Genomic DNA, 18,495 nt, shown 5'->3' on the forward strand with positions numbered 1-18,495 from the left:
GGTGATAACTTACCCTTTCCAAAGACTTCAGGAGGTTTTGTCTTTCTTTGAGCTTCTGAATACTGATGACAATTTTGTGTCTTGCACCTTTGGTAACATTCTGTAATTAAATAAAAGTTACATTTAAAGATATATTTTATTTTTTCAACGTTTATTTATTTTTGGGACAGAGAGAGACAGAGCATGAACGGGGGAGGGGCAGAGAGAGAGGGAGACACAGAATCGGAAACAGGCTCCAGGCTCTGAGCCATCAGCCCAGAGCCCCACGCGGGGCTCGAACTCCCGGACCGCGAGATCGTGACCTGGCTGAAGTCGGACGGTTAACTGACTGCGCCACCCAGGCGCCCCTAAAGATATATTTTTAAGAACCAGTTTAAAGACTCTTGGAGGCTATTTACTGTCTTCTTGGTTCCTGCCTTTGCAGACCAGTAAATATCCATTTGTCTCTCTCTTCAGTACTCATTGTCATAAACCTCTCCTTACCAAATATTTTAACTACATCTGGCTACACATTTGCCCGTGTCCTTTGGTTGTGACCTTTAGGAGAAGAGAGAGGGAGCTAGAACAGCCAATCACCCACCCAGCATGCAATGTCTTCACAGTCTTAAAGGATCATTTTAAAGTCATACACCCTCTTCTCCATATTTTGCCATGTCAGTCCCTCAGTTTGCCTGAAGGTCTCCATCCCATACAGATCTTCATTGTTTTCTCAACCCTTTCCTAGGTTTTCCATCTCAAGAATATGTGAAGGCTAGTGCAATTCTACCAGGTGTCCTACAACCAGGGCAATTTTTGGCAGTTTTCATGTCATCTTTGGTCTCCAGTCATCACTTCAGCTAAATGATTAGGATTCACAGTTAAGACTGTGGATTTTGTCTTAACTGTGTGCAATGCTGAGCCTACGGATTTATTTAAACCCTTGTTGACTACAGATACCACACATTTCCAAGCAGGTCCTTTCTTAAATCAGGTCTCTACTACAGACTTCTGGTGACTTCTTGCAACTAGTCATAGGATTCCTCTTAAAGAAGGAAAAGATGGGAACACCAGACGCCTCTCCTTCAGAGATACTAACACTCAAGTGACAACTGAACTCACTCTCTAGGATAAAGTGTTAGGGGGCAGATTTGTTTACCTTGACTTTGGGTTCAAGTGAATTAAATTACTCTGAAAAATTTGTGCTGGCCTCTGGCTTGGCCCTCTCTGTCAATTATTTCTTGTTTGTTTGTTCGTTTGGTTTGTTTGTTTGTTTGCTTTCTCAAGTCAGTAACTGAGGACTTAGATTTTTTTTCTCCCCCCTCAACTCTGACCTAAACACAAAAAATGCTGTTAGAGGTCGCTCTCATCAATCCCTGGGATCTCAAGGAGCAATCAAGATGTAAAAAGCAGCGGGAGAAGTGTTAGGAAGTTGAAATTAGTGCCTTTCATTCTCTGAGAATGTGCAGTGACTTTGGGCTTTGTCTTGCATCTCAATACTGGTATTCAGCCAGGCCTGCAGAGGTTAACTGAGGGTACTGAATATGCAATGGGAAACCAGCATGTGCTGGGAGGTATGCTTCCAGAGCAGTCCTGCCCCAAATGGTACAATCTCCTCTTCCTGCAAGGGAAATACTGTTAGCTTATTCAGACCATTAATTCTTTTAAATCATTGCTCGAAGGAAAACTGAGGTCAATTAGAAACATGCAAATGGCATTTTAACCAAGGGAAACAAAGACATTGCTCAGATTTATTTACTCGAGCACAGCATGGTACGAAGCATGCTTAGTTTTGAGGGGGGTCTCTCGACTGGCCTAGCCTTTGGCATCCACACTTGGGGAAAGATGCCTTAGAAGGAAGGGAGAACATTGTTCTTTTATGGGCACACATAGGGAAATGAAATCTGAGACCTGGGGTAATCTCATTCTCTGTGACTATCCCATGTTATTCAAGGTAGTTAGAAGAAAAAGGATTTTGCACAACTTACTCCAATCTTAGCTGAGTCCAATCTGAACATGCTTTTAGAAAAACGTTGGGGAAGGTCTGAGGCACGACCTGGTGCTTCGACTCACTAACTACTAGAAGTTAGCTGATTTGAAAACCAGACTGGACAACAGACAACCAATCTGTCATTGTCCAAACAAACCCTAGTTGGCCAGATGGAAAGATGGGGCAAGGAAAGCAAAAGCAGGGACACAGACGCTTTGAGGCTTTGGTCAAACGTTACTTCTAGGCCACTCCACTGATTCCTCCCTGGCACCTTGAATGTAGAGCATGCGCCTAGGTCATACCTTTTTCAACATACTCTTTCTCACTAAGCCTCATTTGCCTTAGAGTTACCTGCTGGTCTCCATCTCCTACTGGACCCCGAAGGCAAGAACCCAGCCTTACTCACCATGCAATGCTGGCCAGCACCTGACAGTTCCTAGAACAAGGCAAGCTACTAGGTGGGAACAGGTATGGGTCCAAACAAGGTCTATCTTGGGCTTCAACTTCAGGTTCCACCTGGGGCACCTTCTCAGAGGATGGTCCCTTGAAGCACATACCTGAGCCTCCAGCTGGCACTCAGTAAGGGCCATCATTTCCTCATAGGTCATCTGGGAGAAAAGCGCAGCGTACTTGTGCAGGCGGAGGCTTTTTAACCAGGCTGGAACATCTGTGGTGCAAGATGTGCAAGAGATGGGGAGAGAAATTGAAAGGGAACGAGAAGAGATGACAAAAGATATGGGAATAGAGAAAGGAAAGGAGGGTGATGGTCGGAGGGAAAAAAGAAAAAAAAAACCCTTTATGTTACTACTTGTTCAATTCAATTTTGGCAGCAAATTCTGGACTTTGAAATCTTGGTCTAGCCCTGATATTCCTGCTATTGGGTTCCCTTACACTACTTTAGACTAGGGGTGGCTAACTTGGGGTCCATGGGCTTCAGGGCATATAGGAATTCCCTAAAATTATATCCCAATTTGTAAATATGTTTACTTTTCTGGGCAGAAATCATCCATAGTTTCCATAAGATTCTCAGAGGGATTCATGACCAAAAATATGGCAAGGAACCCCTTGATTTGGAGAGAACTGACTTAGAATGTTAAAACTACACATGATGAGTCTTCATCTCAAAGAAAACTTCTTTCTAGGTTCAGTGTAGCTCTCCACATGCTACTTCCTCTGCTTCCACAGTGATAGGTAAACCAGGCAACTGTAGGACCTACGGGTGGGGTTGCTGTCATTCTTAGCCTAATCTTTCTTCTGCCTTCCTGTGCCCCAGTGGGAATAAGGGCATCCTAGACTCCAAACTATCACTCGTGTGTGTGTGTGTGTGTGTGTGTGTGTGTGTGTGTGTGTGTGTTTGTGTGTGTCCGCTGACCACTTCTCCAAGTTATGGAATGTATCTGGATGTGTCTCTGACCTTTTGCTTGAATATTGACGACAAATGTACCAAGACTGGAAGGACCCAGAGATTGCTTAGACCATAGGATAATAGGAATTCCAAAGCAGATCTGAAATAAGCCCAAATCTGGGATTCTCGAGTTGGGAAAATTAATAGAAATAGTATCAGAATTCATGAGTCATCACCTTGTTGCTAAGTACAACCAAAGCAAAGCCCTTGTGCATGCTCTTTAGCATTTCTGCGCTGATGGGATCTTTGAGAAATCTCTAGAATCAGCTTCCTCCACTCCTTGCTCATTTTACAGATGGCAAAATTAAGTCATTAAGTCTAGTTTATGGAGTATGTGGTGAACTGGGGACTAGAACCAGGCCTCCCAATTCCTATCTTTTCCCTATGTCATATCAACTTCTCGTGAGATGAGGGCCAAACAGCCCGTCAGTGCTAGGGCTGGGTAAACAATGACCGCAAAGTACTTAGAAATGTTGACGCACTGGGTAAATGTTACTCATGTTTCCTATAAAGTGTTATCCATTACTAACCATGTTGATTACGATATACTGTCTATTTCCACGTGCTTTATTCTGAGGCACTGACAAACACTCCAGAGTAAGTGGGAACCTTCCAATTTTCAATTTTTAAGGTAGTTAACTGGGATTGATTAAAGAAACCTGGCCTCCTCTGAAATCAGACCCTGATTTCAGGCCCCCTGGGGGAACCAAACACAGGCTTGATTTTGTGCTTGGAGGCCCTTCATTCTACAGTGACAAGCAGAGGGTCCCTCTGGGATCATTAGTAACCACAGAGACAAGGCTTCCCCAGGCACATAGTACAGACCCCTAACATCCTCCTTGACTCAAACTGTAGTTCGGTAGAGTCCAGACCCTGCCAGCTCGGACTCTGGTGCTGTCCTTCCTGCAACATCCTGGACCTGTTTTACCAGACTTTATTCTCCATCATGTCTTGTTGTTGCTGAAACAATGCTAATACGTCTGCAGAGTGACCAGGCAAATAACAACAGCTCCGGCTCTTGGGCCAATAACGTGTTAACAACTTTGGCACTAGGATTCATGTTTGCTACTTTGAAAAGCCCCAAGTTGCTGCTCAGAAAACTCACTGATCATGATTCAGGGAAGTCTGGGTAACCCCAAGGCACACTTGGGCAAAATCTGTTGCAGAGATTACAGAGCATCTCATGGGCCAGATTTTCACTGGGTGCCCTACAGTTGAATCATGCAAAATCCACCAATGATAAAACAGAGTCCTCAGCTATTAAATCATGTTAAAAACTGGGTATTTTATATGCCAAGAGGACAATGTAGGGTTTTAAGAGTTGGGGAGAGCGGGGTGCAAGTCTGGGCTTGTCAAGACTAATACTCCACTCAATACTAGTTCCTTTCCACAAAATATCTGACAACTAGAATTTCTATTAGAGGGCTGGAAGGGCCTGCCTCACCTGTTTAGTCAAAATGCGGGTCATTGGGAATTGTCTTCCTACAAAAGGTTCCTACACAACACAGTGAGTTAGGCCTTCCTGAGAAGTTACTTCTATATAATGTTGCTGGGAAATGTAAGCTTCTCTTGGCCGTATATTCCCTTGAGGCAGGCACATGTTGACTCTGCTTGTATAGTGAGTGTCTCAGTGCCTAGCTCGGTGTTGTGTGCTTGAAGAGCTCTCCTTCCTGAAACATGAACTGATGAACAAAGAAGAAGAAATCCCAGTTCTTAAGAACATAGCCTACTAATCTTTCATCCCCTGGTTCGAGACCAGGTATCTTCTTTTGCCAGGAATTAAAACAAAACTCCATTAGGAGGGAAATAAACCAGAGAAGCAAGAGCACCCGGACCATTTCACTCCTCCCAAGCCAGGAACTCCAATGACTTCGATGCTAGATTCTGTGACGATGTTACCCAGAGGCAAAGTCGAGCTAAAAGTTCAGGTCCTTTCCTGTGTACCAGGTGCCACAGGGTTGGATGCAAAGCTAAGAACCACCTCATATAACCTCAGATATTGTGGTTTTTCATTCTGCAAAGCTGTGGCTACGGTTGAGAGACACAGACAAGCAGGGGTATTTCCTTTGGGAGCAGATACGTGATTGATGTCACGCGTGCCTCCTGGGCTCCCACCTCTGGCTGGCACATAGCCATTTAGCTTCATCTGGGCTGCTTCTGCTCGACATGCCAATGGAGATCCCAGACGACTAGAAAGTCACTCTCTTATGCAGTGTGGGGAAGATTTAGATGCTTTTGCTCTATGCCGGGTTGACTTCCTTGGCAAGTGTGAGCATCCCGATATTTGCTCAACATTTTGAACGTTTGCTGTGGGGGCCAGGCATGTCCCTGCCATCAAGGAACTTTTAATCCAAAGAGAATAGCTGACTCACACAAAACATTTATAATAGTTGCAGGACAAGTGCTAAGTCAACTCAAAGTTCTAGGCAGGCACAGAACAATGTGCATTCTGGTTTGCCCTGGGGAGTAAGGGATAGCTTCAAAGTAGCAGCAGTCCTGGAATCACTGGGCAGACCTACTGAGGAAGCCATCTGAGGAGGCAGGAACAGCATATTAGCAAGCACAGAGCTAAGAGAGCATTTGGGGCTGAGCAAGCACTTGGGTGAATGATAGTAAGTACCAAGGTGGGACAAATAGGCAGGGGTCCAATGATTGAGATCTATAATGCTGAAACAAGGACAGTAGGCCTCATGTGTGGGTGATGAGGCACTGCTGAAATCTGGGCAGCAGAGGCACTATCAGAGGAGTATGTAAGAAAGGTGACGACTGTCAGTGTAAAGCCTGGACGAGGGGATGTGGGAGTGGAGGCTGGGAGATGAACCGAAGCCCTTGGAGATGGCTTGGAAGGGCGGTGGTGAGAAGGAAAGGATATAAATGGACAGCGCTTGAAGATCAGCGAATAGGGAATGTGAGTGAGACTGGTGGTTCTTCTGACTCAAGCTTGGGAAGACAGAAAGTACAGGGGGGCAGCAGGTTTGGGGTGGCAAGGGAGAGATGGTGAGCTCTACTTCATGTCGGCCGAGTGTCACTGCCTTTGAGCCATCCAGGTGGAAAAGTCAACTAGAAGGATCTCTGAAGCGAGGTCTGAGCCGGAGAACTTGTCAGCAGCATGTGGTGGGTGGTGGCTTGAAGCCATGGAAGTGGGTGAGGTCACTTAGGGAAAGAGCATGCAATGGGAACAGGGGTGAGCTAAGATGGAGCCCTGGGAGCATGAGAAGGTGTGAGAAGAGAAGCCCATGAAGAAAACTGGGAGGAGGAAGCTGAAGGGTAGCAGGTTTCTAGGAGAAAGCACTATGTGCAGATGGTGGCCCCTGTGCACAGTGTCCGTCTTTCACAAAGCTCCTTCCAGATCTTGCTGCAGTCCATAGTGGTTTATCTTCATAAGGCCTTTTTTGGGCATAGTACTACACTCATCTTTTCCATGCTCTGTGTGTACCTGATGGTCTTTACCAATGGGATCAATTTCCAATTATGCTGAGTTCTATTTCCCCTTTTAGAGTTTGGACAAACCAGCCACAGAGAGGTTTTGTGGTGCGCACAACAGCTCACACAGAGGCTGGGCTCCAAGTAGAACTTGAGCTGCTTTTTTCAAGTATTTGCTGCTGGAATGGCTGCAAATACCACTCGGCAGGCCATGCAGCACCTGCCTCACAAACAAAGAGGCTCCACAAGATTGAAAGATGGAACCGGTACTGCAGAAGGGCTCAATATGGGAAGCATCATAAAGGGCAGGGAGTAAAACGTTCCTGGAAGAGAGAAACGTGAACAGCCTTGGTTTCCACAAGGAGCCTCACCTTGTGGTGGTCCTGGTACCTGCAGACAGAAGGGAAACTCCCATTCACCACAGAGAGCCAGGCTAATCTCAAACAACTCTCTCTCTTCCCGGGAAACAACTGCATCCTTGGTCTTTGAGGGAGAGGAGTGAGCCAACTAAGGGGTAAGAAGAGGCTAACTCTTCAGTGTTGAAGTGAGAGGGGAAAGATTCCTTTCAAATCCAAAGCAGAAGTCTAGGAATATCATCGATATTACTGATGCCTGTCTCTTTCTGGCCAGAGCAGAATGAACAGCTCAGTGCTGTTCTAGCCTCTGAGCGAGAGGAAGAAGGCGCCTTGGTCTATGGTTCTTGTGAACTGTGAGCACGCTCCTCAGTCCTGGGAAGTGTCCATGGTGGCCTCCAGGAGGGGTTCCATGCTGATGGGGAGCATGTGTGGGTCTCTGAAGAAACAGGTTGAGTGAAATACCCACTTAGAGGGTTTGGATACAAGTGCAGGGACTCAATTTCTCAGTTTCCGTTAGCCGTGACATTCATAAGTGGTTTTCCACACGCAGCTTGCTTTGCGTCGTTAAATAGCGGCTGGGTTCCACGTCGCAAGCTACCCTCTGCGTGCCCGCACAGTTCTTAAAGCACTGCAGCAGAAGACACACACTTGGCAAGGAAGGGTGGTTAAAAGACTCATGGCCCTTAGAATTTGGGGGAATCCAGGAAATTTGCTTTTCAAGGACAAGGAGCCTTCTGCCTACCTTAGAAGAGGGGGCACACTCTGAGCCCATTAGGACCTATCCATGCAGGCTATATGCTGGTATTTGGGAGTGAAGAAAGTGAGGTAAATTTACTAAATCCTGGTCTTGAAGTTAGACGAATTCAAGACAGCATCTAGAAAGTCAACATTCAGAAAATAGTGGCTTGTTGCCATGACAGCCATGCAGAAGAATGTCTCAGCCCCCTCCCACTCTGTCACTTACACCTTTATGACCCTCAGAAATGCTGTATTCACAATCTTGCTCACGAAGGTGTCTGTCGGGGTTCTTTGTCTTTAAGAGAATCACACTTCTCAATAATTTTTCTAATTTCATTCTAAGACAGGCAGAAGTTCAGAGGTTTACATTTCAAAAACAACTCAAAACCCCACAACTGGCTACTTCAGAATAGGCAATATATTTCCTTTGCTGTGGAGAAAAAAAAGTTTACTTACGTTTCATCTAAGAAAGACTCCCTAGAAAAGGCAACCTAAGTCTATTTTCGCAGTCCCTGGTCCCCTCCACTCTTAACTGCTGTGTTTCTATCAAGGTTCCTGAAGCCACAGTTTCCTTCTTAACCTTTTTTATGTCTATAGACAAACAATGTAACAGTTTCAGTTACCTCCATATTTTGTACTAATATAACAGCAACACATCATAAGTCAACCCAGTTAATGTTAACCCATTATGGTGAGGCTGAAGCATATATCAAGAGAAACAGACCGTAACCTCTACCCCTTTCACACTGACGACTGCAATGAGAAAGTCATGGAGCCTCTCACTCGTAGGAGCCCAAATCTATGAGCCTTACTAGCCAGAAATCTGGAAGGGAGTCTCCCACGTGAGTTTCCCTACAGGTAGGCAGAATGTTCAACCTGTGCAGGTGAGGAGAGGAGCCAGAGCTCAGGGAGGCTGTGCCAGGGAAGAACATGGTGCACCATAGTGTTCTGTAGGTTCTGTAGGTTCTGGAAAGTTCTGTAGGTTCTCATACTCCCCATGCTTCAGAATGGCCCTCAATCTGTTTCTTCTATATGCTCTTTGCCTTAGATGATACCATGGGCTATCCAGCTGACCTGGGCATCGTCCTCAATTCCTCCTGCTCCGGAGCACCATCTGCATTTAACTAGCGCACTTTCAGTTCTGAGCTGTCTCAATTCTACCTCACGAAGACCACACAGACACGTTCCTTTGAATCCATTCTTGCTGCTGCTTGCCTTGGTCCAACCTCGTTTTCCTCCTCAGTCACTAAAATATCCCCCACCTCTCAGCTGGCTTCCCAATCCAGACTCCCCTGCCCCTCATCCCCTCCTCCATGTCCCCCCAACACTTCTGCTAGGGTCTGATTTCTAATGAGCAAATGTAAGCAGGTCGCTCTGCTGCTAAATGCCTTCAACAGCTTCTATCAACGTCAGATCTTTCGCAAAGCCTAGCATCTGGTTTTCCCCTCTCCAGACTTCTTTCCCATGTGACACTTGAGCCATAGATGCACTCAGTCAACCTGTCCCATCACCATGCTTTCATGTATTCTTTTCCCTTTGCGCAGAATGCCCTTCCCTTACCTTATATACTTGGCTAACTTTAATCATGCTTCAAGACTCAGCTCCAGGACTCTCCTCCCCAGGAACTTTCCTTGACTTCTCTCCACTTTGCATTAGGGACCTCCTTGGTGCCTGTCTGACCCAGCACAAGTCTCCAAAGACAAGACATTTTCACAGCCATACACCTGCATCAGGTACCTGTTTGTTGTTCATGTGACAGGACTCCCTTGAGGCAGGTACAATCTATTTCTTCTCTGTCTCCCCAGTAACTAGCCCCAAGCCTCTCTCAGCAGGTGCTTAAAAGTCAACTGACTTGATAAGGACTAAAGTAAAACCGAATAAGTCTTTCTTTTTTTCTCTTTGCTCCTGTAGAACACAGCCACATCACTCATCAACAGCGCTGGCCTTTTGAGAAGTCTTTGTGTGTTGCGTCTACACATCATTTCTGAGGACACGGTGCTAAAATGAGGGGCAGGAATGCTCCCTCCCCCAATCGACTTCTGCTCTTCTGTATTTTCTCCTCCTTCCAGGAAATTATGGGAGTATCTTTTTTCTCCTCTCGGCCACCTGAAGGCTTTGCATGAGAGAAGAGGTAAGAGAGCACATTCCACTCATGTTGGCACCGAGGGGAAGGAGGACATAACTGAGTATCGACTCGGGAATCATGAATCTGGGATTCTTCCCCTGGGAAATGTTACAGTGACATTTCTGCAAACAAGGACAACTGAATTTAGAAACCACAATCAGCATATCTGATCCAAACATGTATAAGCAGTAGCCTCCACAGGGCATGTTAAGGGGCGGGGGGCGGGGGGAACTCTCATATTCCTGCTGTTTCCCACTTCTGTTCATTAATTTCTACTTCAGTAGCTAATCCCATTCTTGCTTTACCCTGAGATTAGTCCGAGATCCCTACGCTGAGGGACATCCAATCTGTGCTTTGGAGCTGACTTACATGTTCAGGATGGGTATTTACTATAAAAGGAAAAACAAAGCAAAGCAGACAGATGATGTTAATCCTCTGAGAGCACAAGTTGGTCTACTTGGGAGAGAACTTCGTGACGATCCCTGACAGGGTGTGCTGACACCAAGACAAAAGAGGGAGAGATCGATGTTTGTGAAAATCTTAAAAAGAAGAATGCTGGGCCGTGAGCTTTATTTCACACTTTTGACCCAAGAGGCACATTCCTAAGGGACGGTTCGTAGCCAAACCTGGCAGGTTGTCCAGATGAAAAGGAAGGAATAGATGAACAATGTTTCAGCAAGGTATGCAGAGCTGTTGGCAAGAAAGATGAATTCATACTAAATTCAGCTCAATTATGGTGACTTTTTATCCTTTTCCCAAGGTGTAGGGGGAGGGCTGACATGCATCTTCTGGAGATTTGGAACTCCTCCAAATTCGACCGCAGATACCTTGTTGTTTCTGTATACTAGGCTTTTTTAAAAATGTAGGAAAATAGCAATGCAGTGATGGCATCCCAAGGTGGACCGGAAAGTAGCCTCAAAGGGCTGATAATTCTGCCAGAGGACCTGGTCCCAAGAAAGAAAGAGATGTGAATTCGAGAGGAAGAGCTGGCTCTTTTTAGAAGCTCAGCCTTAGATTTCATATTTCATTTCCCAGAAAGTATGAATTAATTTGGAAACTTAAAACGGGCGTCTGCTCTTGGACGTAGGGATCCAATGAGAACCTCTTAGGCTGGGCATGGTGAGGGCTGCTTCCTGGGTGCGTCCTGGAAGGCCACTCTGGATAGTCTCTGCTGACAGAGTTGAGCAGTGGCCTTTTCGAGAAGACCTCTCCAGGCATAGCCAGGGGGTGGCTTTTTGGATGCTTTTGGACCCTGACTCTGGATGCTTACTGTTTTGGGGTATGGACATGTCTACTGCTTGACCTATCAGCTGAACTGCGAATACACTTATCCCACAAACAGAATCCTCCATTGTTTCTCATGTCCTCATTCAAATATGTTTTGCCCTTTGCTTTGCTATGGACTTTATATTTTGAATCCCAAACCAATTCTTTGGAGCAAGCAGTTCAATAGGTCAGCAGAAGGTGGATATACATAGGAAAGAGTCCACTGTTTCATCCGGTCACCAAATAGCTTGTTTTCTGACCATATCCCTTGGGCCTATAAAGAAACTCTTGGATATAAGTGCTTATCTGCATCACTTTCTGACTGAAGAATCTCTGAGGAGACAATTCTTATCAATTCTGAAGAAAAGAATAGAAGAAGCTTATATATGGGATATTCCTTGAACTTTGATTTTGACTTTTATTCTAAAACAGCAATAAGAAATTTATTCAATTTTCCTCTCATTCCTCTTTAAAAACGTGCTTGCAGGGTGCCTGGGTGGCTCGGTTGGTTAAGCATCCATCCTCGGCTCAGGTCATGATCTCATGGTTTGTGAGTTCAGGCCTCATGTCAGGCTCTGCACATACAGCTCAGAGCCTGGAGCCTGCCTCAGATTCTGTGTCTCCCTTTCTCTCTGCCCCCCCCCCCCCCTTACTCGTGCTCTGTCTCTATCTCTCTCTCTCATAAATAAATAAAAACATTAAAAGAATGCTCTCATTATTGTTTTCTCACCTCACCATGACAGCACACAGTGAGCATACCTTTAACCACTTTGGGAGAATGTTGAAGGTGTACATTAAGGAAGGAAGGAAGGAAGGAAGGGAGGAAGGAAGGAAGGAAGGAAGGAAGAAAAGTAAAAGGAAGAAAGAAAGAAAAAGAAAGAAAAGTAAAAGGAAGAAAGAAAAAGAAAGAAAAGTAAAAGAAAGAAAGAAAAAGAAAGAAAGAAAGAAAAGTAAAAGGAAGAAAGAAAGAAAAAGAAAGAAAGAAAAGTAAAAGGAAGAAAGAAAAAGAAAAGTAAAAGGAAGAAAGAAAAAGAAAGAAAAGTAAAAGGAAGAAAGAAAGAAAGACAAAGAAAGAAAGAAAAGTAAAAGGAAGAAAGAAAAAAGAAAAGAAAGCAACCCTCTTATAACCAGACAGGACCAGCATTCCTCTCTAGGAGAGGTCTGTATCCTAGAGAACGGCCTTCCCACAGGACCCTCCTCGCCCTTGAACACAAAGGCCAAGGCCTCCTTCCCTCAGTTACCAGTTAGAATCGCACATATGTTTTCTCAGAAACGTGCCGCCAGACACTCCACTTCGCCTGGGAAGAAGCTAGTCCAGAACAATGGCTGACCCTGCCTCCCTTGGTCCCTCAGGTGCTCCGGTGCCCCAGTGACAGATGCCCTGCAGGCTTACCTAAAGCCTGGCTGAGCCTCACCTGCTACCCGTCACCTGGGGCTCAGCCGCTTGAGCACACAACCACGTAACGTGGACTCAGAAATGAGTTTTGCTACATCTCCAAAATTATGACACATTCCCTCGAAAACTGTGAAAGAGAAAGAGGACACACATCCCCTCCATGCCAAAATGAGCCATTGTTTGTGCTGCCTGTTAAACACCTTTAAAGACCCACTTGTATCAGCAGAAGAACAGCATCAGGACACATCCCACTCACTCTGGGCATTCATCACGGGGTGGGGGTGGCATGGGGAGCACACAGGCCTCCAGTTGAGGGAGAGGAACGTTTGAGGAATGCTCTTCATTCCCCTAGTGGACAGGCTCCGTGTTTCAGCCTGGTACTCTCTCATAGCCGGCCCCTGGGTGGTCAAGGGCGTCTTTCTGTGCCACACTGCCATTGCGGAGAGGGGACTCGGTAGACAGCCTCCTTTGTCAACACTGATCCTTCTTGAGGGGAAGGTCAGAGACACAAAACCTCAGCACCGTGGATGCCAGCAAAGGGGGTGCTCCCAGACCCCCCCCTCAGCACTGTACTCCCAGAAGCATGACTGGTTATTGTTTCTCCATCGAAAACATATTAGTGTGTCCCTGACGAGCATCTTTCCCTAAGGACTTCCCAGACCTTGAACAACTTAGCATCTAAAAATACAAAATGCACGTATCCTCTTTGAACCTATCACGGGTAATTGGGAAGTCTCTGTCTCCTGATGAGTATCGTTAAGAAAAGGACAGATTTACAGGGCAATGTACAAACATTTATTTATGCTGCACAAAAAGGCCTTTATCACCTGTATGCAAATCTGTTATCAGGCTTAAAACACTGTCAGAGATTCTCAGTGGTATTTTTTTCATGTCCCTTAAACAGATGCAGAGAAAAGAATTTAAAAGTTTCTTTGGATATCAAAGGAAAAGGGAGAGAGAAAGGAAGCACTACTATGATTCTGCATTAAGAAAGACCTCAAAAAAAAAAAAAGATCCTGTGGTTTGTTTTGTTACATTATTGACGGTTCCCTGGCCACAGCAAGGAGGTAGAAGGCTGGAGTAGCTGAGCGCCTTTACAAACAGGGCAGGCTGAGAAATGTATGTGCAAACAGTAGATCCTATCAGTTAGCTGTGACTCATTTAACTGCCTGCATTAAAGTCCCTGCATTAAAAAAAAAAAAAAAAAAAAAAAAAAGAGTGTTGACCTCTCTTGCTCTGGCTCCTGCTTCCCAGGCTTCCCAGGAAGGGGAATCCCAGGAATGGTTAACCCTGAAGCTCTGCAAGGGATGGGTCCAATGCATAAGCCTGGGGAGAGGACTGGGCTCCTCTCTTGCTCACTATCTACCTCTCTTTTTACCCTTCTAACTCCAAATAAAGGGGCCAACTCTGTTCCCAGTGGTTTCTCGTTCAGTCACTCACCTTTCATACCACTACCTTCTTCTTGGAATGTGTTACGAGCAGTGTTCTGATCTTCTAAGTGTTCACTCCCACCACTTCCTGAAGAGGCTACACTGCTTTGTGGAGACAGGGGGGCATGATCGGATGGGAGGCACTGGGGTCCTCTAGCTCGTAAGTCCTCATGAGACATCCATCCATGTCCTAGAGGCTGGTTTGGCACATTCATGGGTGGGGTAAGGGACACAGATCGTTTCAAAGGGCTGTGGTGTGCCTGGCCTGAGAGAACTGGAAAAAAAAATAAAATGAAATAGGTTATTCCCCCCCCTTTAGCCTGGGCCACAGAGAACCCACAATACCTTTTAACCCTGAGAGATGATGCTAACCTGTCTGACGACTCTATCGGTGGTCACCGCAGGCTGAATACAGGCCTGGCAGGGGCTTTCCCTTCAAGGGCTGCTGTCTGGACCTTGTGCTGGGCTGGGTTTCCCCAGGGAGGCTATACCTATAGTGCCCACACATCTGGCCTTAGGCTTTGTGGGTCAGGGTCTGGTTTTCATTCTAACTCTAGAAATCAGGATTTGTGGCAGTAGGCCTATAAATCAGGTGAGGCTTGACAGCCTGGCAAAGTGGCCATCTGCCAAGAGTAAAAAGAACATACGCTGCACATTTTTTTTTTTTTTTTTTTTAAACACACAAAACCCAACATTACCCGTGTCATTAGGGTGGACTCTTAGAGGGCAAGGGAGGCTGGTTACCATTTGGGATCTTTGCTGGGCTGAGCTAGAGGGTGGGCTAGTCCTTCCGACCAGGAACCAGGGGAAACTATCAGCTCTGGAAGGGTGCAGGCTCAGCGAGGGCTGCCGTACTAACCCGGACCTCAGGGTCCGTGTGGGACACTGGTAGCTGTGTGTGAAAGGGCCGATTCTTTCCCTCGGCTTCACAGGTTAATGCCAAACTTCATCTTGAAAACACTTCCAGGTAACAAGGCTTTCATTCAGAAGCCAGTGGGGTGCGCTCAGTGAGCTGGGGGTGGTTTTTACCAGCATGTTTAACTCGTCCACACAGCGGGCAACATCTGCGTAGCCCCCGTGTTTAATTTCTTTTCCAGAAAACTAGGAAAAAGCAACAAAACTCACATAACTAGCCAAATTAAATGGAGGTCATTCGAGGGAGGGATTTAACCAAAATCAATGCCGAGGAAGCCGACGGTACCCTTGGTTGGTTTTCCTGGGCGTGTTAAGTGACAGCTTCACAAAATAAGTCTATTCATAACATTCTCTCCAAGCACTGGTCCCTCACAGGCCCAGTTTATTTTGACTGCTGCAGCGCTAGCATGGAATTGAGCCACATGCATTTTTAAACATTTTTCAGGGAAGCCATTAAGTTCCATCTCAGGCCGTATCCCCTACAGTGAGGTATTTGCTCCCCCAAGTCCAGACAAGCGCTTCTTTGCTGGTGTTAATCTCCGTGTTTTTCAGTCAGCAGACCTGACATCCCAGTCTAAGAAGTTCTGTTCTTGGTTAAACTGCGTTTCTGGTGTGGTAGCACACCACACAAAGACCTGGGCAGTAGGTTACCTTGCCTCGAACTGAAAGATAAAGACCAGAGCCAAAAGGCTGGGTGTTCCCAGAAAGTGTCTTTGGACAGTGGTGGTGTGGGAAGGTAGCTTATGGTCAGCTGGCATCAGCCGGGCCCCGAGAGCAATGAGGCTCACACCTCTGTTGTCACTGTTTCCATGTGGCTTCAGATGGCCAGAGGGCAGCTTGTGTGAAAGGGGGGCAATCAGAAGGGTCAGACACTTCTTCATGAACAAAATAGGAGGGGAACAAGAGAGCTGCTGAGTTTATCATTTGCAACCTGGGAAATTTCTACATTAGGTAGATTCTATCAAAGGCAAGGAATTATCATTGAACTTTAAAAAACGCAAAGGGAACATTGTTTAAAAAAAATTTTTTTTTGGACCCTGACAGGCTGAAATAGCTTGCCTTTCCACTAAATAGACTAGGGAAGAAACTATTTTAAAAGGCTCCCTGGAAAATGCATTGCTACCTGGTTGGATCAGAAGTAGCAAGAGAAAAAGAAAAAAAAAAAAAACCAGAAAGAAAAAAAATAAATAAAAAGGAAGCAGCAGCAAAAATGAAGAGAGAAGCCAACAGGAAGGAAAGCCAGACATCCAGAAAATCCATTTCATGCCTGTCTAAGTATTTATATAAAATGGGGCAGACTTGTTTAGGCCTGCACCAAGTGCTGGGATGGTCCAGCTTAGACATCTTTGCTCCCTGGTACCTTGGCAACCATTTCAGAGTATCTGGTGGATGCTCCGAATGTGCCAGCCAGGTGTGCCTCAAGCGGAAATGGGGGCTCCTCTTCATAGCCAGGATTGGAGTAAGCCTGAAACCATAAAAACAGGCCTTGCCGAAGAGAGACACACAGCTTTGAAGTGCTTTAGCACCTAGTCTGGTTAGAGGTGACAAGTAAATCTATAATCATGGGTAGTAACCCTGCTAAGAGAGTCCCCACCTTTGGATACTGAGAACAATACCCCACATGTTGAATAAGCAGTTGAATTCCATTGTTGGATGGAGCCAATTTGCTTCTTTCCCCCTAAACTTTTCTTAAAAGCCACACTGCCTCCCCATTGATGGGCATCCTTGGGGAGGTTGCCGGTATCCAAGGAATCCACTGGTTATTGAGAATGGAACAAAGTAAGTACCTAACTTAATGGGACTTAAAGGGATATATCACAGAAACCTACACCCATGTCTTCATATATTCCTGAGCTTGACTGATGTCACAGGGGATGTGGTATAAACTTGGCCTCTGCCTCTAATAAAAAAATCAATTATACCTGAGGTGTCAGAGCCTTTTCCCAGTAACCTTCTACTAAAGGCCCCACCCTGTCTGTATCATAAAGACTCCCTCAGCTGGGCACCGAAACAGAAAGATCTTCTTAGGAGCCAACCTACTGTTTCAACCAAGCAAAATGCCTCCCACTAAGCTTCTGATTTGCAGAGAGGGCCATGCATTTAGACCCAGGCTGGATGCCACACCTAAATAAGAGCAGAGTCATGTTGGGCAAATGCCTCATTTCTCCAAGGAGAACCAAGGCCCCAGGCAATACAGGCTTGGCTTCCTGTGGGAAGGAGACAGAAGCCGGTGACAGGTGACCTGCCAACAGTGCCATATTGGGGTGAAGACAGATCTTCAGGTAGAAGTGGAGGCCTTGGCCACAGAGCCAATTTTCATGTTACCTCGTGAGCTAGAGTACTTTGTTTGGCACGGACTGGCAGAGGAAATAATAAATGCCATGGGCAGAGCGCAGGAAGACAGGCCACACTGCCATAGAATTAATGAGGTGGCCAGGGGCAGGTTATCGATGGTTGTCCCATCACTCCATTTTTTAACCGAAAGAACTCATCTGAAGTGGTGATAAATGGATGAAGAGGGAAAATGGATATTGAAATAAACAGATAAATAAATTTCCTTTTCCTATGAGTAGGGAGGGAGAGCAGTGAAAACAGTCTTCTGTGTTAGCTGTCCCAGAATGACTCTAGCTAGAAGCAGACCTTTCGAATGTTCTCGCTTGTGGACTGCTATGCAGCAGACAACGACCAATGCTCCATTCAGACTTAAGCTGCCCCCAGGTGTATTCGAACATGGCAGAATTAAGTACACCTTGAAAAGAAAGATCTCAGTATAGATTAGAAATTGGCAGTTTCCAGCAGAATTGAAGTCCTAAGTTTACATTGCATTTGTGACTTTATCATAGGTGAGGTGGGGGGCAGGATGTTTCAGAGTAGATTCATTACATTGAAAATCCTACTAAAAACTACCCAGGGGAACAAGGTTGTGCCTCTTTCTGCTCTTGAAAAACTGAAGCTAAAACTTAATACTGTGTACAGTATAGATTCAATATTGCTTATTAATTTTAGAAGGAAATATAGATTCAATATTGCTTATATTTTATTATAGGAAATGTCAAGTATGTACACATATACATGTGTGTATGCGTATGTATGTCAATAGAATACTATAATCTAGGGGATCATTTGTAAATTCAAGTGAACCAAAAATTAATAATATCTATCGAATAAGTCTAGTTGAAATATGCAAAACACAGCTAAAAATAACCTTGCTACAGCACTGGAGCTGTGTGATGTGAGTACAGAGGGTCTTCTAATCTGGCAGTAAACTCTGTCATACCATTCTTGGCTAGCCAACTTCTCCGACCTCATTTAACCTCATGATTTGTTTTTCATCTCGAAACTATCTTTAATGAGACTCCTTTCAATGCCTTTTTAGAGGAAAATATGATACCTGGCTCTGGGTTCTGTTCTTTGAAGTATTTTCTTGAAAGCCTGGAAATCAGATTTCTTACCCCTTTCTTTTGACCAACTTGAC

General features: G+C 45.4%; 1 protein-coding gene across 4 annotated transcripts in view; it reads right to left on the bottom strand.

Annotated features, from left to right (window-relative positions):
- SAMD4A (sterile alpha motif domain containing 4A) overlaps positions 1 to 18,495 on the bottom strand; it is a 217,466-nt gene that overhangs the window by 40,400 nt on the left and 158,571 nt on the right. For 3 of the 4 annotated variants that reach the window (XM_086709708.1, XM_086709709.1, XM_086709711.1), the window contains 3 exons: positions 14,116 to 14,379; positions 2,524 to 2,633; positions 14 to 100 (listed from right to left, as the gene is read on the bottom strand). In XM_086709708.1, coding sequence (XP_086565834.1) covers positions 14 to 100; positions 2,524 to 2,633; positions 14,116 to 14,379 — 461 coding nt within the window. The remainder of the gene's footprint in view (positions 1 to 13; positions 101 to 2,523; positions 2,634 to 14,115; positions 14,380 to 18,495) is intronic. The other variant, XM_086709710.1, reaches the window with a different exon arrangement.

Source organism: Puma concolor, chromosome B3 (assembly GCF_028749965.1).
Source record: "Puma concolor isolate L17-30 chromosome B3, mPumCon1.1.hap2, whole genome shotgun sequence".
Classification (NCBI taxonomy): Eukaryota; Metazoa; Chordata; class Mammalia; order Carnivora; family Felidae; genus Puma; species Puma concolor.